This window comes from Danio rerio, chromosome 21 (assembly GCF_049306965.1).
Source record: "Danio rerio strain Tuebingen ecotype United States chromosome 21, GRCz12tu, whole genome shotgun sequence".
Taxonomy (NCBI): domain Eukaryota; kingdom Metazoa; phylum Chordata; class Actinopteri; order Cypriniformes; family Danionidae; genus Danio; species Danio rerio.
In genome coordinates this window covers 23645936-23672061 of record NC_133196.1, presented here as the reverse complement: position 1 = coordinate 23672061, position 26126 = coordinate 23645936, and the positions used below count along the sequence as shown (strand labels likewise).

At 34.8% G+C, this 26126-nt stretch overlaps 2 protein-coding genes across 4 annotated transcripts in view; one reads left to right on the top strand and one right to left on the bottom strand.

Annotated features, from left to right (window-relative positions):
• capn5b (calpain 5b) overlaps positions 1-26126 on the bottom strand; it is a 70654-nt gene that overhangs the window by 3766 nt on the left and 40762 nt on the right. For both annotated transcript variants that reach the window (XM_009295397.5, XM_001345078.8), the window contains exons 4-11: positions 18325-18533; positions 18043-18235; positions 13265-13458; positions 5908-5985; positions 3138-3333; positions 2902-3024; positions 2170-2366; positions 1971-2092 (exon numbers count right to left, since the gene is read on the bottom strand). In XM_009295397.5, coding sequence (XP_009293672.1) covers positions 1971-2092; positions 2170-2366; positions 2902-3024; positions 3138-3333; positions 5908-5985; positions 13265-13458; positions 18043-18235; positions 18325-18533 — 1312 coding nt within the window. The remainder of the gene's footprint in view (positions 1-1970; positions 2093-2169; positions 2367-2901; positions 3025-3137; positions 3334-5907; positions 5986-13264; positions 13459-18042; positions 18236-18324; positions 18534-26126) is intronic.
• On the top strand, positions 22792-24857 carry ompb (olfactory marker protein b). Of its 2 annotated transcripts, XM_073934244.1 has the most exons (2): positions 22792-24040; positions 24522-24857. In XM_073934244.1, the coding sequence occupies exon 1, from the start codon at positions 22883-22885 to the stop codon at positions 23348-23350; it is 468 nt and encodes a 155-aa protein (XP_073790345.1). In that variant the 5' UTR covers positions 22792-22882; the 3' UTR covers positions 23351-24040; positions 24522-24857.

The window sequence follows — 26126 nt, the reverse complement described above, 5'->3', positions numbered from 1 at the left end:
ATTTGTCAGCAAACATTTTTTAATCATTTAAAATACTGCACAATTTAGAATAATTGTTGTTCAATTTTACACATATACACATATACAAACATACACATACTGTACATTTATTTTACACTGAACAACAAAGGGATGTTTTTCACCCCTATTTTGATGTTTTATTGCTCTAACTGTCTAAATATTCACCTCACTTACATTTGAACAGTGTGCATTAAAGATCACTCCTTTAAATTTAACTTGTTATAGACACAAAAATAGCTTGTCTTTTCTTTGACTCACACTGTATACAGCTGAACTCTGAATTATTAGCCCCCCTGTATATATTTCCCTAATTTCTTTTTAATGAAAAGAAGATTTTTTTCAACAAATTTCTAAATATCATACTATTAATAACTAATTTCTAAAAACTGATTTCTTTTATCTTTGCCATGTTAACTACATAATATTTTACTAGAGATTTTTCAAGATACTGGTATTCAGCTTTAAGTCAAAGACTTAACTAGGCTAATAAGGGTAACTAGGCAAGTTAGTAGTACAATGATTTGCCTAATTGTACATTGTCATGTACAACTACGAACTGATTTGGCAGGCAAATCAGTTAGTAGTTGAACAATTAGGCAAATCATTATACAAACCCGATTCCAAAATAGTTGAGACACTGTACAAATTGTTGAGGCGGAAGTCCTAAACTTCAACAGCTTCTGAACTGAGCGCCGATAACAACTTAGGTTGTCCTTGTCCTCTTTATAGTCGGGATGACATGGCATCCCAGTTTTCTAAAAAGAACTTTAAATTTTGTTTTGTCTGACCCCAGAACATTTTTCAATTTGCCACAGTCCATTTTAAATGAGCCTTGGACCAGAGAAAACGCCTGCATGGTGGACTGTGAAAATGGCACGGTGGATTGTGTTCAACGACAATGTTTTCTGGAAGTACACCTGAGCCTATATTGTGATTTCCATTTATAGTAGCATTCCTGTTTGTGATGCAGTGCAGTCTTAGAGCTTGAAGATCACGGGCATCCAGTATGGTTCTCCAGCCATGACCCTTTTGCACAGAGATGGTTCCAGAATCTCTGAATCTTTGGATGATATTATGCACTGTAGATGGTGATAACTTAAAACTCTTTGCAATTTTTCGATGAGAAACTTCTTTCTGATATTGCTCTACTATTTTTTGCACCACATTGGGCAAACTGGTCATCCTCCTCCAGCTGTTCCAATGTACATTTGACTTTTCTAGCCTGTTATTGATACCTGTCCCAACTTTTTTGGAATGCGTAGCTGTCTTGAAATCAAAAATGAGCCAACATTTGTCCCGAAATTTTTTAATTTTATCACTTTCATCAATCATTTATTCCTTTTTTTTTTTTTTTACTTAGTCATTTAATAATCTAGGGTCGCCACAGCGGGATGAACCACTAACTTATCCAGTATATATTTTACGCAGTGGATGCCCTTCCAACTGCAACTCATCACTGGGAAACATCCATACACTTTCATTCACACATATACACTACGGACAATTTAGCTTACCTAATTCACCTATAACACACGTCTTTGGATTTGTGGGGGAAACCGGAGCACAACCATGCGAACATGGAGAGAACATGCAAACTCCACACAGAAATGCCAACTGACTTAGCTGAGGCTCGAATCAGCAAGCTTCTTGCTGTGAGGTGATCGTGCTACTCACTGCGCCACCATGACGCCCCACTTTCAACATTTGATATGTTATCTATATTCTTTTGTAAATAAAATATAAGTTTATGAGATTTGTAAATTATTGCATTCCTTTTTTATTATTATTTTATTTTATTTGGTTTGTACTGTAGATAATTGAAAAAATAAATATTGCTTAAGGGGGCTAATTTTATATACAAAGACTTTCTCCAAAAGAAAAAAATATTATAGTAAATATGCAAAATTCCTTTAGTGGGCCTTTATTGTTACCAGAAATACTATTCATACCTCCATTAGCGTCTTGGCCCTGCAGGCCCTCGGCACTTAACACATGCACCTGTGTGACCAGCTGAGGGTATCCACACATCCCAGTCCAGCATGTCTGTGGAGGCTCGTCCAGAGTTAATTCTCTAAGGAAATAAAGTCAGGAATAAGGTCAGCCTTTCGAACGAAGCACCCAGCATGCCTAACGTGTTTTTATTATTACTTGCAGTCTGAAGGCACATCAGTGAAGACTCTGAGCAGGAACTCTCCTTGCTGACCGGGGTCAAATGTTGTGGGGATGATGACGTAACGGCCCTCCTTTAGCTCTTTCCGGAGGAAAACGCAGCGAGAGTTGATGTAGATGGACCCTGCGACCTTCTGCTGCGCCGAGTGCATTCTGTACTTTCTGTTCAACTCCACCTGGTGGTACCAAAGAGGCTTGGTCAAAATAGGGCAAAAATTCAATAGTATCTGGATGCAGACTCGATAATGCAAGTTGAGACTGCATATCTCATTGACACAATTGTGACTTTTAAATGCTGAGTTTATATCTCAAAGATTATGACTATTTTTCTCAGAATTGTGAGTTTATAGGCTCTCTCACAATTCTGAGGTTACATCCTGAGTTATCTGGATTTTATTTTCATGCAATTTGGAGTTTAAAAGAATTAAACTAAGTGTATATAGGCTCTCTCATAATTTTGACTTCATAAACTCAAATTCTTACTTTTTTCTCAGAGATTATGAATCTAAATTAATTCATTCTGATTTGTAAGTTGTTTATATTTTGCATTTGTAAGTTCATTCTAAAGAAATAAGTCTTAAATGAAAAATCATAAGTACATTTTATTCTATATCAGAAACAAGATGTCATACAATTCTATACCATACATATTTTAGCATTCAAATGTGAAGCTTTGTAATATGATATTTCCGTGTGCATGTAATTCTGTACCCTATGGATATCAAATCCAATGGCCAGATTCTCTCCTTTGCCCTCCTTTGGAGTAGCTCTGCGTTCCTTTTGCTGCAGGCAGATCAGCACCTCATCTTCCACTTTTCTCACATCAAAAACATACTGTGGACAGAAACACATGTTAAACTCATTCCAGTGAAGCCCCAGAGCTTTAAATGCCTCCAGGACAACAATTGCATTTGACAAGGCAGATGCGCACAGAATCACTGACCGACCTGTGGGTTTTGCAGAAATGTGGTTTTGTGGTTAATGCAGCCTCCGGCACGGTTGCGGAGCGGTTCATCTCGGTGAAGCCACAAGCCCCTCATCACCTCCTCTTCCCAGGTCTTATGTATGCTTAAGTAGGACGTGTTGATGAGTCGACACAGGATCAGGTCCGTGAAGTAGTGACAGAAATCCTCAAAGTTCATCCTGGTGGTGCAGTTCATAGCCAGATGTTTGGTAATAGGTGAATTTAGTTGTTCATTAGATGCAGTCTATAAAACCTACACATGGTTCCTTAAAAAATTCTAATAAAACCTGATTTTGAAAGGTTTGTAAGGAACAAAAGGGTAATATATCAAATGGATTCAAGACACTCTTAAGTTATTTTCCTAATTTAAACACTTTCTGAACAATTTTAGGAGCCCCTCAATTGCATTATAAAAGGTCATATTTTGGTTTTGCAGGTCTCCAACAACCTGCTGATATGCATGCAAGTTCAAAAAACACTTTCATTGTCTTATAATATGCATTTATTTTTACCTAATTATCCCAATGAGTTCCATATGGTTTGTTTAGCGATTTATTTGTTCCCAAACCTGAAGCTAATCCCGAAGCTTATCTGTATTGATTGGCCCAATGACCCAGTCTGTTGTGATTGGTCGACTGAGTTTAGCGAGACATGGAGAGAAACACATTTTTAGCAAGGTTTTGAACGTAATATGTGAATAGCCCCATACAGATTTAACCTGAGAGATACATTACAAGCACTGATCTATATTAGATAAGTGTTTCAAGCCATGCAAAGCGATTACAAGTTACAACACAATTAAATACATATTTTGCAAACTATAATTTTCCAAATTAAATTTTTAATTTTCCAATGTCCTTTATCGACGTCGACCCGTTTAGGGAAACGAATAAAGGACGAATAATTAATCTGATTCTGAGTCGACTCAGAAAATTCACTAGTTTTAAACAGTTCAGATTTTCAGATTTAAACCTCAGCTGGATGTTTCCATTCACTTAGAGCTGTGTTACACACTGCATAGATGGTAATTTTCAAAAACCCATAATAAGAGCTCTTTAATATCCTATACACATTTACTTTATTAAAATAGATTCATGTTAATTTCTGCATATACAGTACAGATAAAATAGTTGTCATTACAGGGTGTTTCAAATTAACATTAATGCATTAACATTCACAATGGTATATTTCTTGACTGACAACTGTAAAAAATGTTTAATGTTGTAAAAAAAATGGATGATTGTAAGAATATGTGATATTGGTCATGCTTTACAATATGGTTTCATTAGTTAATGTTAGGTACAGTATGAACAATCCTGTACACCATTTATTAATCATAGTCCAACATGTACTAATGCATTATTAAAATCCATAGTTAAGGAAAATAACTTCAAAAAATGTAATACATTACAATATTGAATTACTCTTCTAAAAAGTAACATTACTCAGTTACTTTTATGGTAAGCAATGCATTATGTTACTTTTGAGTTACTTTTGCATGAGGTGTTTTTTCTTACCTGGCTGAGGTTTGGTCTCTTTCAGAACTTGAAGGTGTTTTTTCTTTTTTAAATAGAGTAGCTCAGCAATTTACAACACACTGTATAACCTACACTGAAAGCAATTTATTTGTGTTGAATTTAAACAAGCACATTAAATTTGATAATATTCAACCTAATTTGTTTAGTTAAATTTAGCCCAAATAAATTGTTTACAACCACTTAACATAACAAATTAGTAAATCCAAGGAATCAACTTTACATATTTTCAGTGTACATCTTTATTTGCCTTAAAAAAATCTAAAACTACTAATGTTATCTTCTGAGAACTCCTGTCCCAAGAGCTCTATATATAGAGACTAATAATAGTTTAAAGCAATGCGTTTGATGCTTTTGTGCTTTTTGTCTTAGAGTTCAAAATGATGAACGCATTTTTTCATCTCAATTCTATTTCACTAATTTACTTTTTAAAAGTTAATTAATTGAAAAAAAAATTAACTTGTGTTACATTTTTTTAAAAGAGTAACTCAAACATTATTACTTAATTTTTAAAGTAATGCGTTATTTTACTCATTACCTAGCAAAGTAATATTATTACACACAATAACTCATGTTACTTGTAATGTGTTAAAATTAGTGAGTTAATGTGACCTAACAATTAACAACTTAATGTCCATTAACTAATGCTACAAAGGATTAATAAATACTGAAATAAATATATTTGTATTGTTTGTGAGTGTTAGTAAATTAATGAAATACATTAACTAACATTAAAAAATGGAACCCCATTGTAAAGTAAATGAGTTTCATTTATTGTGTCAGTATAATATAATATAATATAAAATAATATAATATAATATAATATAATATAACATAACATAACATAACATAACATAATATAATATAATATAACATAACATAACATAACATAACATAATATAATATAATATAATATAATATAATATAATATAATAATATAATATAAAATAATATAATATAATATAATATAATATAATATTATATAATATAATATAATATAATATACAATGAACTCTAATATCAGCCAAATGCTTTAAATTTATTAACATAAGAAATGCAAAAGCATTAGATAATTAGCAAAAGATAATAATTTTTACCAGTGAAAGTTAAAGATATGTCAGTGTTTCACCCATATGTGTTGCTTCTGCTCTTTTTTAGCAAGTCATAGATGAAAGCAAAATGCTGTTAAACGCATAAATATAAATGAGCAAACCTCACCAAAACTCTCCATCATCCTGAACAGTGACGCCCAGCTTCTCTCTCTCACTCTTGCTCACTTTCTTCCACTCTTCTGAGCTACAAAATAAACCAGCGATTACCTAGATATATCAAAACTAAACACATATCCATTATAAACACACACACACACACACACACACACACACACACACACACACACACACACACACACACACACAAACACACACACACACACACACACACACACACACACACACACACAGCACTGAACAAGCTAACACTACACACTAGCCCTTTTTTTCCAGTGCACTGTGAAAGAAACAAAACACTTAGCCAAGTCTGATATTTCTAATCAAGCCCTGAATAAATAATTTATCAAGCAGAAATATGAAGAAAGACTGCTTTCACCTCAAAAAGACTCTTCCGGCTGGCTAGTAAATAATTCAGAGGCTAATATAACCCTGTTGTAGTATTTGAGCAAAGAATGATGGAAAGGATTGCTCAGATTTTCCTCTCTCAAATGACAGGACCCGGCTTTAATATGAAGCCGGTGGATATTTAAGGGTAGGTGTCACCAAACAAGAGCACGGTTATTTAAACGAAAGGAGGTGGATGTCTAAACACCCTCAGACCTCTCTGTTTCAATCACAGCTTCTGCTTATTTTATTCCAGCCTTGCCTGGCTTGATTTCTCAATTTCACGCTAGCAAGCGATAAGAATAGACACTTCGCTTATGTGTTATTTATACTGAAAGTATCTCAAGAGCAGTGAGAGAAATGCTTTGCTCTAGTCTCTGAGGAGGTACAGTACTGAAATACCCTATTGATGCAAAAATTGACAAATCATTTCTGCTCAGTAGAGAATATGTATAAATAAGTGTTGGGAAGACGTGTCTGATTATAGTGCCTGCCATGACATACAGTATACTGTAGCTAGTATATTGACACTTAGCTTTGGTGCTTATAAGAGGAATTTGGGATTGTGTATCGCTTTCAAATTGGTTTTTGTTCACACTGGGAGTCCAGATTGATTTGATTTCAGCTCAACCTGCATAATACTGCCTTGTTTGTGAAACAAATCTAAGCTTATTTCATCATCCACAACATCGTCTGATGTGTTTACATTTTACTTAGTGTGAGAAAGTAAGACTAAAATTCACAAAAAATTCAGCCAGGGTAAATATGACTACCAAAATGTGACTTGAATATGATTTAAAACCATAATCAATAAATCATATATATGAATGTAATTTGCACTGTGTTCAATTTGGATGACATTTTTGCAAAATGTAAAATACGTTACTCTACTGTAGCTATATTTCATTGCATGTTTCAAATGACAAATCTACTAGAGGGTGCTGTCTATATTTTTTTGGGAATTTGAAATATGCTACTTAGTGTACAGACGTCCTTCTTGTATAAATTCATGAGAACAGTGGTCCTCAACCATCAGTACCAGTCTGTAGATCAATTGGTACTAGGGCGCCAAAGAAATTATTAATTATTTCCGTTTTATTTTATTACCCGAGTCTGAACGATCTTTCATTTTGAAAAGTCTTTTATTTTGAAAATGACCATACGCTCTTGCTTACATCTTAGTCACTTGAGCGCCCAAATTTAACCCACAAGCAGCAAAACGAATAAGAAACAGATGTCTTTGGAAAGTTTCTTTGGTAATGAGAAAATGCCCAGTGAGGGACTGCCAAGGAATGGATTCGCAACACATTTGTCAACAAATTAGGTGAAGCCACCTTGCCTGTGCAAGAAGATCAACTTCTGGAGATTGCAAATGATGGCGGCATTTTAGGGACCGTTCTCATATTGGTCTTTTCCAGATTTTGCGCAAGTTTGTTTTTTCCAATGGAGGTGTGTGGCTTGCATGCACAAGCGGCATGAATATGAAGGTAAATCAGTTGCGAAACTCGAGAGCTTGCAAATGTAAATGTGAGCACTTGTGATAATAATATTTGTATGTGTAGGTTGAAATGTACACTCACAGCTCTGATGTGAACAGCTGAAATCCTCGATTTGCACACACACACAACAATCCACACACTTGTGTTTTAAATTCGAAGTTGCAGATTAATAGTTGTGTATTTGTAAAATGTCATTCACAAATACAAAGTGACAGACACACGTGTGCACGGCAAATTTAAATGCATCTTTGCTCTACAACCACAGGTCGGCACTCACAACCTCTCAGATTCATCAGTACAACTACAAATCTCCCGCGCTCTGACTTTTGCTACACATCTCCCGCGATCTCTGTAGCAGAACTCATCTGAGCACTTGCAAATGCAGAGGCGTGAGCAGCGCGGGGCGGGGGAGGGGCGGGGCAGGTGTAAAGCTGTTTGATTGGCTGATGCCTGACCAATGAACAATGCCAGCAGCCAACAGGACTGAGTTGCAAAATAATCATTTCCCACGATTATTTTATTATTTAGGGTTTATTTAAACTCTTTTCTGAAGAGATTCTTGTTAAAAATCATAAATTCTGTGGAAATGTACATACCAGTAAAAGAGCAGCAAAGCCAGTTTATTGGCTAGAGCCAGCCAATGAGATGGGGCATTTCTGTTTGTCAGCACACAGGGCAGCTCACGTTGTTGGAGGCCTCGAGCAATCAGAGGGTAAGTTATGATTTTTTAATAATTATCTATATGTTCAATACTGTTAGCTAAGCTAAGGACTGTGCTGGGTGCTTCTCTTGTTTGTTTCTTATATGAGAAAACAGTTATGAGCTATCTAGGAGCTGCTTTCAATCATGTTATATGGTTTTAGAGATACGATTCAACCCACATGAAATAAGAAGTTGTAATAGCATTTATAGTAAACAATATTACGTTTTTGAACCATACTAACTATAATAAACTGTATTATACTGTTTATATTGCAGTATCTACAACTTTGTTAATGAAAGCAACAGCACACTGTAGTATTAACTAGCATGAATTTTAATAAATTGAAGTATATTTACACACACACACACACATTAATAGCAATTAAAAATAACACTAGGCGTTTCAGTTTCTTACCGATCATACCGGTTTTTGTTATTATAACCTGCATCATATCGTCTATCCATCTATTTACATATTTGTGTACAGTGTGTCCTTTTATATCACTTTTTTAATTATCAACGTAACTAACTATAGGTTATTTCTCAGTTTCCTGTAAGGATGGAGTGACAGGAGAGATCAGCATGTTTGAAGTCGATGAGGAACTCAGAGAAGCTGCATAGCTTGAATAGGATGTTATTTATGCTAAAGATGACATGAGGCTCCAGCTCATCTACAAACACTTCAAAATGATTCAGATCATTCAAGAGGAAGCCGACTTTATTTTCTCTTTTTACTTGCCAAGATGACTACAGATTTGAACAAAACACACACTCACCCACAAACACAACTTTTATTTTGATAATTGTTTAATGTAGTTTTTTTACACTTTACTGTAAGGTAGGGGTGTCAAACTCAGTTCCTGAAGGGCCGTAACCCTGCACGTTTTTAGTTGCAACCCTGCTTCAACACACTTAAGTGAAAGTTTCAAACAAACCTGAAGGACTCAATTAGTTTGATCAGGTGTGTTTAATTAGGGTTAGAACTAAACTTTGCAAAGCTGCAGCCCTCCAGGAACTGAGTTTGACACCTGTTCTGTAAGGGAATGTAATTTGTCAAATAAAATTTACAGTCCAAATAAGTGTAGCGCAAATGTCTAGTTACTTGTATTGAAATATTTCAGGGTTTTTCCTTGTTCATAATGAGATGGAGGTGGTAAATCCCACTTCATCATTACCCATCAAATATTATCTCCTCTTTAATACTTTGCTCAAGCCTTTACTAATGGTCAGAAAGCAAGCCATTGTGTAAAGCTGGTTGATGCTCGCTGTAATAGAGAGAGATGATGACTGTTTAGCTTATATTGCTTAACCCTGCAGATGAGATGCTCAAAGTGGACCCTCAGCCGAGCGATGGACACTGTCTCCCTCACCTAGTTGCTCTTCCTTTGAACACACATATCATGTTGAAGGATGCAAGTTGTGGACCTAAATCAGATGTAATGCATGTAGATGTATAAATTAGAAAGAAATGAAAATGCTTTAAAATGTATTAGGTTTTACATATAAATACGTGCTCTTAACAGATTTGTTTCAACTTGATATTTGCATAATAAATGGCATTAGAATGTTTAGTTTTAAACATAGCTATATTTCAATTTTTTCAAATTTAAGCTATATATATATATATATATATATATATATATATATATATGTATACTTCAATTTATTAAAATTCATGCTAGTTAATACTACAGTGTGCTGTTGCATTCATTAACAAAGTTGTAGATACTGCAATATATACAGTATAATACAGTTTATTATAGTTAGTATGGTTCAAAAACGTAATATTGTTTACTATAAATGCTATTACAACTTCTTATTTCATGTGGGTTGAATCGTATCTTTAGAACCATATAACATGATTGAAAGCAGCTCCTAGATAACTCATAACTGTTTCTTATATAAAAACAAACAAACAAGAGAAGCACCCAGCACAGTCCTTAGCTTAGCTAACAGTATTGAACATATAGATAATTATTAAAAAATCATAACTTACCCTCTGATTGCTCGAGGCCTCCAACAATGTGAGCTGCCCTGTGTGCTGACAAACAGAAACGCCCCATCTCATTGGCTGGCTCTAGCCAATAAACTGGCTTTGCTGCTCTTTTACTGGTATGTACATTTCCACAGAATTTATGATTTTTAACAAGAATCTCTTCAGAAAAGAGTTTAAATAAACCCTAAATAATAAAATAATCGTGGGAAATGATTATTTTGCACCTCAGTCCTGTTGGCTGCTGGCATTGTTCATTGGTCAGGCTTCAGCCAATGAAACAGCTTTACACCTGCCCCGCCCCTCCCCCGCCACGCGCTGCTCACGCCTCTGCATTTGCAAGTGCTCAGATGAGTTCTGCTACAGAGATCGCGGGAGATGTGTAGCAAAAGTCAGAGCGCGGGAGATTTGTAGTTGTACTGATGAATCTGAGAGGTTGTGAGTGCCGACCTGTGGTTGTAGAGCAAAGATGCATTTAAATTTGCCGTGCACACGTGTGTCTGTCACTTTGTATTTGTGAATGACATTTTACAAATACACAACTATTAATCTGCAACTTCGAATTTAAAACACAAGTGTGTGGATTGTTGTGTGTGTGTGCAAATCGAGGATTTCAGCTGTTCACATCAGAGCTGTGAGTGTACATTTCAACCTACACATACAAATATTATTATCACAAGTGCTCACATTTACATTTGCAAGCTCTCAAGTATTGCTACTGATTTACTTTCATACATGAAGAGTTGTACCACTGCATTAGAAGGTGGGGTTTGTTGTGCAGATCACCTGGAGCAGTAGTTCTCAAACTTTTTACATCAAGTACAACCTCAGAAAAGAATGGTCTTTCCAAGTACCACCATAATGAGCAGTATTGAAATACATTAGCGTAGTAGGCCCAGTGAAACAGCTACAGCACTGCACAGTTAAAAAATGAGGCAGATTAATAATTATAAAAAATATCTATTATTGTCAGCCATTTTAAACATTATAAATAGTTAGAACATTAACACTGCACTGTGTTATATGTAAAAAATACAAACAAACAGACAAACAAACAAATAAAAATAAAATGTTTAAATTAAAATTTAAAAGTTCAAAATGAAAGGTTACTGTTCTTAAACAGTAAAAAAAAAAAAAAAAAAAAATAAAAAATCTGTAATTAAATGCAAAGTATTAATGTTGCCTGGACCTTAGAAATATAGGCCATATGTCATCATATGCATATATAAATCATTTTTGATAAGTTTTGAAATATATGTAGCATGTACATATGATATATTTTATTTCTCCGCGTACCACTAGAAGGAAGCCTGCGTACCACTAGTGGTACATGTACCACAGTTTGAGAACCACTGACCTAGAGAGAACAAGAAACAGAACTCTTCTCTAAATCTAACTAACAGTGTTTTTAAAAGCAAACATAAGAGAAAAGTGTCTGCAACCACATTTTTTATCTTTATTTTACATTGTTTTTGTGGATTCTTTAATTAGACTTAAACTTGAGCTCTCGGCATCACAGTACAACAATGAACAAAGTGAGCTACCAAGCAAACTGATCATGCCAGAACAGTTGTCTGTATGGTGATAGACAATCATATTCGATAACAATTCATAGACACTGTTAAATTGTGTTATGGTATTTATTTTGTGTTATGCAATGAATTGTAGGAAAAAGTCCTTTATTATTTAATCATTCATTTTCCTTTGGCTCAGCCCCTTATTTATCAAGGAACACCACAGAGGAATGAACTGCCAGCGATTCTGGCATTTGTTTTATGCAATGGATCCCCCTCCAGCTCCCAATACAGGGAAATTCTTTATTATATTAGTCATAATTATCATTAGTGTGAAAAGGAACAAAGGTTGTTGGTGTCACGCTGCCCCATAGTGTTTCTTTTTACAGAGAAACTTTAAAACTATGTATTTTAAAGTAAGGTTTTGCAGTTTTAAAAAAAATGCAGGCTGAAGAATGCATCTACAATGAACCTGTGTTAAAAAAAGTATGAACACTGAACAATGATTATTCTTTATGGAGCATGCTCTAGATCAGGGGTTCCCAAACTTTTTAGCTTGCGACCCCCAAAATAACAAAGCTAGTGACTCGCGACCCCCAATATCCTCTGAGGTGATTATATATACAGAAACCTTGCATGCAATAGCGCACACACACCAATAGACCAGAGCTGTATCTGAAATCAGAGCTGTAAATGTGCCAGAAAGTTTAACCTGATGTTATAAAATCAATCTGCTGCATCTGACGCCATTGGTGTGTCTTTAAAATTATGTAATTACACCAGGGGTCGCAATCCAATAGAACTAGTAACTATAAGCTACTGTAGTAACTATATAGTATATATTAACTATAAACAACAATTTTTCTCTTCAGTAGTTTATTGATAAAATATGGTAATTCTTATGGTTTAATATAAATAAATAGATTTTTGGAAATCACCAGGCGACCCCCCTTCATTGTCTCGCGACCCCTTCGGGGGTCCCGACCCCCACTTTGAGAACCACTGCTCTAGATCACAGGTGTCAAATCCAGTTCCTGGAGAGCTACAGCTTTGCACAATTTAGTTTCAACCCTAATTAAACACACCTGATCAAACTAATTGAGTCCATCAGTTCCATTTGAAACCTCCAGGTAAGTGTGTTGAAGTAGGGTTGGAACTAAACTGTGCAGAGCTGCAGCACTCCAGGAACTGGATTTGACACTTGTGCTCTAGATGCTCTCTGATCTCCAGGCCAGTAGAGGTCATTCTCACCTGTCACTCCATGGTCCACTCCACTCCTTCTCACCCCAGGGGTTCCTCATGCGGATCATGTGCAGCTTTTCAGACTTAAAATAAGCCAGTAGGCCATGTCCCAGACGGACCTTGCGTACGTCGGTCACTGCGTAAGCATGGCCTTTCACTAATCCACAGTCCAGTCGTGCTTCCATGTCCTCTACTGTGGTTGCCTGCATACCAAATGTAAAGCTTGATTTAGATTCTGATAACAAAATTTAAAGAGGTCATGAACCTAGAATCCAAATCAACAAAATCATTGTACTATAAAAACATCAAGTTTCAGTATTCTAAAGTTTCTCGTTAGGACCAAAAAAACAGGTTGAGGAATGTTAATTATGAAAGGGTGCTTTTGGTTCATTTGGTTCAGACCAAGGGTTTTTGGGTCCTTTTCCCACCACACTGATTGCTCTGGTCCGAACCAGTTAAAAAGAACCAAAAGGCAGTCATGTGACAATATCACTCATTGGCCAGATGTTATTGAACATATTTCCTAAACCGATTTTCGATTGGTCAGAATTAGTGTGCAGGAAAATGCCAGTGGAACTCCAATGTCACTTTTTACTATGGAGGGATGACTGTGCTGGCTGATTATATCCCTGGTCATAGTGTACTATGTAGTGTGTATACGTCACTTTAGATTAACTATACATTTTGACAATGATGCATGACTGTGGCAGGAAAAGAATATTTTAATGCATTGCAAATGGCGAAGGCTGTCAAAAAATATTTTTCCTCCACACACCATAAGATGGGACAGTGCATCAGACTACAGCAGCTGAATTAGTTCAATAAGGTGCAGTACTTTTTGTGATTGGATCTGTTTTAGTTCAGATCATGTTCTCACCACAAACAAACCACTCCATGGTTCGTTTGAAAGCGTGCCGAGACCACATCTTCAAGGATGTCTCTGTACGCTTTTTTGGCTTGCTTTGGTGCGCACTCGAGTGCTATTGCTACATTCACACCAAGAGGGAAAATGAACTCTAGTGTGATTCAACCAAACTAAATAAGGCAGGTGTGAAAACACCCTAAACTCCGCCTCCTCAGAAGGTCATCACTGCCTGATTAGCGCCACCTACTGATTCACGCACTATAAATAATGAGACAAAGGCAGGTATGTATGGATACTAAATGATAAAGATGTTCTGAAGATAAAAAGATGCTGTGTGTTGCCATGTTGTGGAAAATCACACCTTTCTTCTGATCTCAACATTGAGAAAGAGTGGAAGAACTGATTTATGAAGTTCCAAATGTGCCATTAAGTCAAGTCAAGTCAAGTCAACTTTATTGTCAATCAAACCATGCAACAGTACATTACACAGCAGACTGAAATTGCGTTTCTCCCATACTCCAATGTGCAATTTAAAAACAAAAATATGACACACACTAGACATAAACTAAACATTTAACTAATATAGTACAAGATGAATTAAATAATAGACACTAATAAACTGTGAACAGTTACCATATATCCTATTGTTCCAGAATATGACCAAGTTGAGGTATTTATTGTAGTGCAATTAGGTGCAGTATGGCAAAAGTGCAAAGTGCAAAGTAGCAGCTTAGAGGTAAGTGAATTTTGTAAACATGTTATACGTGCAAGGAATATTAATATAAAAACATTGAGTTTGCTTTTCTCACAGTTCCACAGATTTTTGTGTGTGTGGGCTGTGGATTGTGATTTTGAGATTAAAGAACTTGATGTTTTGTTCACTTCATAACATTGCAGATTGGATTACAAACAACGCACAGTTCGACACTTGTAAATAATAAGTTGTATTTTTATTATATTATTAAAAAAATTTAGCCAAAAGATAATGCAGTGCTGACTGAAACAGATCAAATAGTAATGTCATACTACACAAGTCTGAATAACTGTTTGTATTACCAGTTTACTATTTGTCTGTTATTCCAGAAATGTAGTGAGAATCTAAATGTTTTAATTTAAATGACAGTAGCATCTTTCTATGAAGGATGTATTCTGTCCAACATATGGAGATATGCACAATGGTGGACACACACAGGTCACTTCAAACTTTGAAAAAGTTGTAAATATGCAAACTGTTAGCAAGTGAATGTTCACACCAGAGTCTAAAGTCCACCTATTATTACACAGTTAATTAGTTTTGATTTAAAAACCATGATAATGTTATAAGAAAACCTCAGGAAACACTTAAAACATAAACAAAAATGTCAGTAGATGACCTCTTTAAGCTCTATGCAAAAAAGCTTAATCATTTTCATCCCTAATTAGCATGCAAGCACATGCGCTGCCTGTGAATTATCGATTATGAAAACACGAGCCGTTATTTCATGCTACAGTGAAGTACTGTATGGTGGTGTTAATCAGTAGAGGACAAGCCACGCCCATTTATTACACTCCATTGAGCTATGCAAATGAAGAGGACATTATGCATAGACATACCGTAAGCTAGTGACAAGCATAATTATGTCGACGAAATCACTTTTTTTGGACAATGAAGAACGAATGAGTTTGAACATAGAAGGGCTTTGTCATATATATATATATAACAGCTTTTTAAAGTCTGTACAAACAGCATGATTTTCTTCTTCTCATTTGCATAAAAAGACTGAAGTTATGATGAAGCTTGATGGAGCTTGTGTTATGATCCCCAGAAAATCTATTAATATTATAGGCCTGTCTGGTACATCAGATAATGCTCCTCAAATGGATTTATTAATGTTGCTTAACATACAATGTTAAGTTCATATAGTGAGCTGAAGTATTTAGAGACATTTGGTTTGATATTCTAGTGAAAAAATAACTCTCAGGTATAAAGATATTCAAAATGTGTGTTGTTGTTTTTTTTCTTTTTTCTTTTTACGGATGAAAGGTTTCACAGACCATTGATAAGCAAGTCACACATAATCCAAGATTACTTTGAGTCTGGGAAAGTACACTTTTATGTAAGAAAATAAATGAAGGCAGAAAAAAGTGATGGATGGCTGGATTAATGGATGAATGTGTGCCAGAATACAAATCTTGACAGACGTGAGACACATGCTGATGCATATGTACATAAAATGTACAAAATGGGAATAAAAAAAAGAGAGTAAAATAATATACAAAACTGTAAATAAAATAACTAAATTAAACAAATAGTACACGAAATATACAATAGTAAAAATACAAATAGTAAGATAAAAACTAAAATAAAGCAATGAAATATAATAAAATGTCATAAAATGAAAAGTAAAAGTCAAATAAAATATTACTGCTAAGTTAAGCTAAATAAATAACACAACAATTTAATGGAACACAAAAAAATAAACAAACAAAATTAAACAATGCACACAAGAAAACAGGAAAAAACATAATAAAATATACAAACTAAAATAAACAAAACAACATAAACCTAAATAAAATACACAATTAAATTAGATAAAAAAGCAAAAAGTAATCAAATGAAATAAAATGAAAATCAAATTTTACAAACCAATGAATAAAATAAAATAAAATAAAATAAAATAAAATAAAATAAAATAAAATAAAATAAAATAAAATAAAATAAAATAAAATAAAATGAAATAAAATAAAATAAAATAAAATAGGGCAGCTTGGTCGCCTCACAGCAAGAAGTTCGCTGGTTCGAGCCTTGGCTGGGTCAGTTGGCATTTCTGTGTGGAGTTTGCATGTTCTCCCCATGTTCGCGTGAGTTTCCTTTGGGTGCTCTGATTTCCTTTACAGTCCAAAGACATGTGGTATAGGTGAATTAGCTAAGCTAAAATTGTCTGTAGTGTATGTGTGTGAATGAGTGTGTATGGATGTTTCCTTGTGATGGGTTGCAGCTGGAAGGGCATCTGCTGAATAAAGCATACCGTATGCTGGATAAGTTGCTGGTTCATTTCGCTGTGGTGACCCCAGATTAATAAAGGGACTAAGTCGAAAAAGAAAATGGATAAAATTGAATTAAATTAAATTAAAATATAGCTCCAAGCAGCAATTATCAGGGCCAAGCAGCCCAGCGGCCACATCATAAACAAGCACGGCAACAAGCAACAGAGCAACTGGAAAATTCTATAACTTTTTGGCAGCATGGTCTGAGCCAAATTTGGTGGAAATTGGGTTAATGATCTATGGAAAGTTTGAAACAACAGATTTGTAAATAAATTCAAGATGGTGGACAGGAAGTCATGTCAATTAGGGAATAAATTATATCAATTAAGGAAACAGGAGCAAACATAATAAAATATACAAACTAAAATAAAACAACATTAATTCATTCTCTTTTCGGCTTAGTCCCTTTATTAATTTGGAGTCGCCACAGCGGAATGTAGGGCCAACTTATCCAACACGTTTTTACGCAGCGGATGTCCTTCCAGCCGCAACCCATCTCTCGGAAACATCCACACACACGCATTCACATTCATACACTACGGACAATTTAGCTTACCCAATTCACCTATACCGCATGTCTTTGGGCTGTGGGGGAAACCAGAGGACCCAGAGGAAACCCACACATGCACAGGGAGAACATGAAAACTCCACACCAAAACGCCAACTGATCCAGCCGAGGCTCAAACCAGTGACCTTCTTGATGTGAGGTGACAGCACTACCTACTGCGCCACTGCGTCGCCACAAAACAACAACAAAAAAATCTAAATAAAATACACAATTAAATTAAAGAGAAAAAAATTGCAAAAAGTAATAAATTAAAATAAAATGAAAATAAAATAAAATATGACAAACTAAGGAATAAAGTATAAAAAAATAGCACTGTATTACTCTCACCCTGATGGAGCAGCTGATGAGGCCATCTCGATTATGAACCTTAAGCACCCTCTCGAAGAGCTGGTTTCTGGCAGTTTCATCCTGAGCGAACTGACCCTCCAGCAGGTCCATCGGTTCAGACACACCACCAGTGAAATCCACCAGAGCATCAGCCGTGTTCCCACCATCCAGTGCTTCATAACAGCCATAGACTCTTGATTGGTACAGAGAAAGACCTCAGCATCACTTTACTTTAAAGTCAGTCTCAGTACAAACCTTTTTGAATTAGCCTGAAGTGTTTACTTGGCATAGGCTTTTTCCACAAGGGCGCTCCAGAACTCATTGCTGTCATTGGAATGGCAGTAAACCAGCTGGTTGTCCACCGTGGGCAGACGGTCATCGATCACTACGTCTACCCATTCGCCAAACCGCCAGAAGCGGAAGTGAAAGATTCCTGCATAAGAATCAGCCTTCTCCGGGTCCCATTCCTGCTCCTTCCAGTCTGGGATAACCTAGAAAACCACACACAGTTCTTCCTATATCATGACATGTAGTGTTTACTACATAGGTCTTAAACTCCTGTAGGGCTGTAGCTCTGCAGTTTTGATCCAACCCTAATTAAACACAGCTGATCCAACTAATCAAGGTGTTCAAGACTAGAGACTATTAAGCAGCTAAACTGTGCAGAGCTGCGGCCCTCCAGGAATTTAGTTTGAGACCATTGGATTACTGAAAGACCACAATACTCTTTTAACTATAATTTATGTCTGCAATACTTTTTTATTATGTAGTTTGATATATCGCCTGATAATAATTATAAACAATTGCTAACATTATATAAAGCAGGCAACTAAAATCAGGACTATATTTCAGATTGTTAATCGTTTATCGTTTTTTAAAATTGAATTATTAGAATTTATTTTTTTTATATATTTTTTTTCTTTGCATTACTTTTACATTTTCTACACATTTATTTTTACTTTAGTTCATCATTTTACTATTTTTAAAGCAAAATTGTTTATAATTGGCAGCCTCCAAGACAACAACTCCAATAATTGCTTTAAGCATGTTAAAGAGATAATAAAAACAAAGTCATAATTTACTCACTCTTCACTTATTTAAGTTGAAACTTTTGAGTTTCTTACTTCTGTTAAACACAAAATAATATATTTTGAAGAAAGCTGGTGGCTGACAACCACTGACTTCCATTGTATTATTATTTTTTATAACGAAGTCTGTTTAACGAAGAGACGATTTTTTCAGCACATGTCTAAACATATTAGTTTTAATAACTCATTTCTAATAACTGATTTATTTTATCCTTGCCATGATGACAGCAAATAACATTTTACTAGATATTTTTCAAGGCACTACTTTACAGCTTTAAATGATATTAAAAGCCTTAAACAGGTAAATTAGGTTAACTAGGCAGGTTAGGGTAATTAGGCAAGCTATTGTATAACAATGGTTTGTTAGACTATCAAAAAAAAATATTGCTTAAAGGGGCTAATAATTTTGACCTTAAAATAGTATTTAAAAAATTAAAAACTGCTTTCATTCCAGCCTAAATAAAACAAATAAGATTTTCTCCAGAAGAAAAAATTTTATCATACTTTGAAAATTTCCTTGCTCTGTTAAAGTGTTTGTAAAGTCGCATCCTTTTGATTTCCTTGCAAACAAATATCCTTCACATACAAATCAGCATAAAGGGGACAACAGGAAATTGTGAAAAAAACTTTTTTAACCCTTCTTTACAAGTTGTTCAAACACTGTTGGTAAAAAAGTGATCAATATAACAAAAATTCTCTCACACGCCTGCTTATATATTATATTACAATATTTTAACAGCCGAATATACAATTGTTTTAAGTTAAAGAAGAAATGGACCAAAATAAATACAACCTGAAAAAAGGTAAAACATTTTTTCAAAATGACAACAACTAGTACATTAAAATTGTCAGGGTTCTGCCACTCTGGTCTTGTAAATTCTTGTTTTGGTGGCAGATCTCGGACACTACTCGTGTCTGGTCCTGTTTCTGTCTCTGTGTGCGCGCGCGCCGTCGTGGGTGTACGCAGAGTGTGCGCGCTCCTGCTTGACGCGGCCGCGCGCGCGCTCTGCGTCCCTCAGACGCGTGCGCTCTTGTACTCGTGTTTGTGTTTTCGTCTGTCAGCAGCATGGTGTTTCATTCCCAGCGTCTCAGTCTTGTTGGTTTCGGTTTTGGTCGGCGCTGGGATGAAGCATGCATGCTGCATGTGTGACCGCACGGTGAGTGTTTTCATTCATCGTGTGCTCGTGTCTTGCGTCTTTTGTCAAAGCACGTGGCTCGGTGTTTACGTTGTGGTCACGTGCTTTTGTCGTGTGCTTCAGTGTTGTGTTATGTGAGCACATGGCTTGTATTGTCTCTCTGTGTCATGCGCTCTCCCGTCTATTGTCTTGTCCCACCCACCTTGTTACCTTGTTTGTAATTATTATTTTCACCTGTCCGCCTGTCTGTTTATTGGTTTGTCTTTCCTATTTATTCTCCTAGTGTGCTCTGTTCTGTGCTGGTCCGTTGTTGATTGTTCCCTTCCCTGTTGTATCTGCTGATTTCTAGTCTACAACAGTGGTTTAAAGTATTGTCTTGTCAAGTTCCAAACCTTGTCTAGTTGAGTGTGTAATATGATGTTGTGTTTTTCCCCACGTGGGGAGATTTGAGTTTTGTTTTTGTTTTATTTTTCATTAAACTCTTCATTCTCTGCATTTGGGTCCCTCGCCTCCTCTTCACCACCCCCATACCTTGACAAAAATAAACAATAATGATCATGTTCATGACATTGCTCATCTATTTTAAGTCTGTGGGAACCAAAAGTAGCTGCTTTACTTAAATTCACAGTAAATTACTGGCTAATAATTGCATTACTTTCACAGCAAAATACTGAGTGTAAATTCACAACAAATTACTGCAAGTTAACAGTAGTTTACTGTGATTTTGTTACTTTAAATTACTATGAAATTACAGCCATATAGTGTAACTTCACAGCAGATATTAAAGTCTATTATTGTGATTTCACAGTATCATTATTATTATTATTAAATATATATTTTATTGTAAAGCAGGCTTTCCTCAGCTAGTCATTCTGACATTTACTCTGACTTTGAAATCACTTTAACAGTGTTTGGTTTTAAAAATCAATTACTTTTGTTCCTGTTTATTTTATTAAGTTTTTAGCTAAGCACAAAGTTATGTTCATTAAAAATTATTTCATATTTCCAGGTTAACCTTTTAAAATTAAAAAAAGGTGCAGTGCACCAAAAATGAAAACTTACTTTGACATTCATGTCGTTTTATACCAGGATGATTTTCTTTCAAGTCATTTTTAAAGATGCAACCAAACTGTTTTTGGGGCTGCAATAACATTGTTATTTCTAAAAAGAAAAAAGTGCCACCATCAGCATAAAAGTTAATTTGTATTAATACAAAAAAGTCAATTATAGTTTGAATTCCTATAACTAACATGCAAAAGATATAGCCCTTTTTACAGTAATTTGTTGTTTTATGCTAATTTGATTAACTTCACAATAAAATTCTGAATGAAAGTGATAAGAATGTAATTTACTGTGAAAAAATTAAGGTAACATGTTGTGAAAATCAGATTTTTTTGTGTATGTGTGTGTGTGTATTCCTCCCAAGTCGTTGAACTTTGAATTTATTTGTTGTAGTCAGTTTTACCAGAAAAACAAAAACAATCATCAGAAAATAATAACCTGGCTGGTTAGATTTTATTTTCCTTCTTTAACTTGATATAATAATAATAATAAAATTATTATTAATAATATTAATAATAATAATAATAATAACAATAACAACAACAACAACAACAACAACAACAATTTATTTATTCAATAATACTTTAAAATATTTAACTAAATATTTAATTAAATTTAATTGATAACAAACATTTAAAGATGTTGTTGATTACCTTTAAACTTTAATAATTTAGTTATTTTATTAAAATATTATATTTTAATAAAGTCAGCTATTCTCACACTGTCAATATTAGCTTAGGATCTGAGGATGAATTTTTTCATAAATCATACATTTCAGTTTCTATGCTGTAAGACAATTCCAGAAATGTTGAGATTGTCCAAATGTAATGAGCAAGTATAGCATGAATTGGAGCTGATAGTAGAAACTCAGAAGCTTCTTGTACCTTTTATGTCATCAGGGAAGAACTGCCATTCTACAGCAAAAACGAATAGTCAGATTTTGATTTAAGATTACTACACCAAACTGTTTCTTTCAGCGGATTAACTTGCACAGATTAATTGTTCACTTTAAGACTAACAATACATGCTGGAAAATAAACACAGTAAATTTTGATTTCACATGGACTTTAAAAGCATCATTTTCCCAGAATGTTAAAGACCTCTGTGGGTGTAGGACACCGGGGTGATTTTGGAAGCTGTAAACTGCAGAACTACATCTCTTTCATTCAGTGCGGGTCCTCTGGGACACAACAGAGATTAGATTTCAAGTACACCTCTGCGGTGATTGTTCAAAGTAGTGCAGGTCCATTATCTGAGCTCAGGTACATGCTGAGACACTGACTGCAGGTCAGACCCTCAATTCAGTTCACCTCCGAGCAACCCTATCGTTAGTTAAACGTGAAACAAACACACATGTAGCAAAACCCAGAAGTCTCAAATTCCCCCTTGCAGTAGCCAGGAGCAACAAATATCTAAACAAAAAACCCCCTCTGTGAAATAAGTTGCTTTCAGAGCACAAAGGCTCATTGCAGCTGCAGAAAAACCAAGGACACACAGTAGACGCAAGAAGAAGAAAAAAACAAACAAAAAACGGTAAGTTAAAAAAACAACAACATGTCTCTGGAGTTGACGTTCAATCCTGATGTCCAGCTGACGGAGATGATGCGTCTGCGCGTTCAGTCTCTACAACAACGAGGACAGAAACGTCAAGACGGAGAGCGTCTCCTCAAGTCCAACGAGCACGTCTACAGTCTGGACTTCTCCGAACAGGCCTTGCATTTCACCTGCTGGAACATCTGCATTTCCAGCCCGGGACGCCTGAACATCATCGCCACTTCCCAGCTCTGGACGCCCGACCTCACACACCTGATGACCCGGCAGCTCCTGGAACCCACCGGACTCTTCTGGAGGAGCGCAGACGACGAGAACATCCAGTGTTATGAGGCCGACGCACAGGAGTTTGGTGAAAGGATAGCAGAGCTGGCCAAAGTGCGAAAGGTGATGTATTTCCTGTTCGCCTTTGAAGACGGCTTGAGTCCGGAGAGCGTGGAATGCTCCATTGAATTCCAGACCTCCAAGTGAGAGAAAATGAAGGGTACAACGGCTCTCTTCTGGTCAGTCTGTTCCAGCTTAATGTAGTTGAATATTTTAGAAAATTATTGCAAAATTGGTCAAATTATGACCAAGTTGTTCTAAGTAAGCTGAATTTGATTTGATTGTTTCAAATCATACAACTATAAATATAAAATACCAAGCTAATAATACACGAATTAATTAAAATGGGTTCCTAAAGACCTATGAAATTAGATATAATGAGGTCTTTAAAAGTTGCATTTCTTTAAAGTTTGACCAGATTTATTTATTTGATTTCTCAAATTTGGCTGCTTTTCTGAATTTGATGAGACTTTAAGGGAGTTATAACGCAATTTAAATGAAACTAATAACTCAGGAATAAATTGAAATGTGTTCGTAAATACTAATATAAATAGAATTGGTTTATATTAATTAATTAAGATGGTCTTGGGCGTTTTTAGCTTTTTAGCTGCTTTTGTGACTTTGTTGATGGATATAACCTACTGTAAATGCAGTTAAAGTTAAAATGTGTTCCTAAATATGTATAAAATTAAATTTAAGTTATAATAGAGTCTTTGGCTTTTTTTTATAAACTTTTTGTCAAATTTAGTTGTTTTAGTGACTTTGGCATGACTGTATTTCAATGCAGGTTAACCCACTATATATTTATACAGTTAAATTCAGAATTATTAGCCCCCCCTGTTTATTTTCCCCCCTAATTTCTGTTTAACGGAGAGAAAATTTGTTCAACACATTTCTAAACAAAATAGTTTTAATAACTCATTTCTAATAACTGATTTATTGTATCTTTGCCATGATGACAGTAAATAATACTTTACTAGATTTTTTTCAAGACACTTCTTTACAGCTTAAAGTGAAATTTAAAGACTTAACTAGGTTAATTAAGTTAACTAAGCTGGTTAGGAAAATTAGGCAAGTTATTGTATACTGATGGCTTGTTCTGTAGACTATCAAAAAAAAAAATAGCTTAAAGGGATGATCATTTTGTCCCTAAAATGGTGATTAAAAAATGTATAGCTGTTTTTATTCAAGCATTAATAAAACAAATAAGACTTGCCCCAGAAAAAAAATATTATCAGGCATACTGTGAAAATTTCCTTGCTCGGTTAAACATCATTTGGGAAATATTTAAAAAAGAAAAGAAGTCTCAAAGGGGGGCTGATAACTAAATAAATCAATATTATATTGTTATATACCAGTACAATTGGATCTTGTATAATTATAATCATTTTTTGTAGTCTGATTGTCCCTGTTTTTATCTGTAATGAAGATAATGTACTTTAAATCACACTAACTTCTCAAGAAGATCACAGTCATTTTTCCTAAAGACTATGCCTTGAACAGTCATTTTGATGAGCTATACTTGTCTGATTGCTAATGTTTAGTTGTTTTGTGGCTTTAATGGGATTGTAATGGAGTTAACATACTATACATCACACTAATAATTCAAGAAAACCATAATTATTTATGAATAAAGTAAAACATGCACTTTTAATGGTTGTAGTCATTAATCTTTTGAATAATTGATGCAAATATCTGTGCTGGGTTATTAATGCTGTGCCCTTTAGCAGTGGTTCTCAGTTTTCATTTGGTTTGACTTCAAGGTGCCCTAGTTTCACTTGTTTATGAATTTCAGAATAGTCTTTTAAAATAATATTCCTATTTACAATTTTGACCTAATGAAGTATTTATTTTAAGCACAACTTTGTATACACTATATATATATATATATATATGTATATATATATATATATATATATATATATATATATATATATATATATATACACACACACACACACACACACACACACACAGTATATGTATTTTATTTATATGTGTAATATATATTATATGTATTATTTTCTGAAAGTTACACTTATAAAATTACAGACTGAGGTAACACTGCTTTTGTTTTCATATTTCTCATTTAAAATGTAGTTAAAAATTTTGTAATTATATAGGGTATTTTGTAATTTTTTGATTAGTTTTTGTTTTTGTAATATCTTAAATATATCTACAGTATAAAACAAAACAAATTCAAAATTAAAGAAATAATAATAATTCAAACTTCCATGCTAATTAGCTGAAATAAATGAACAAATTAAAATATATTCATTTTACATCATCTACATATTTTATACCAAATAATGTTTATTTTACTTTAATTAATATTTTAATTTATGGCATTAGTTTTAGTTTAAATACAATAACCCTGAATGGGAGTCCTGCATGTTTAAATAAATGCATGAATAAATTAACTAATTAATCGACTTAAAAAAACTGTTGCAGAGGGTACATAGTAATAGTAATTTTTTTGCATGCTTGTTTCGCTTTTTTTAAATGATTTTAAGTCATCTTTTGGCCTCACAGTTTGCAATGGAAGACTCTTGAGAAGGGCTGCTGCCCTGGAGTGTGTATCGGTGCTGAGAGCATGTGACTGGGTGGGATAAAAGGATGCTGCAAAGACATGGGGCACAGATAGAGGCATGCACACACTCCCATTTATCAATGCCTGACCCTGCCACAAAAACAAATGACAGGACAGGGGAGAGGAGTCACATGGGAAGGCCCTATAAGTCAAGCCTCTTCATCATGATGTGTGTTTCTAAGGGAGAGTAAACATATCCCCAGGCAGGGGAAAACACCAACCACCCTGAGGAGCATGCAGGCAACTGAAGCTAAATAACTAAGTAACAGCTCACAAAATGTCAACCATTTAGGTGTTATAGGGGACATATTATGTCCATGTTCATAAGATGAA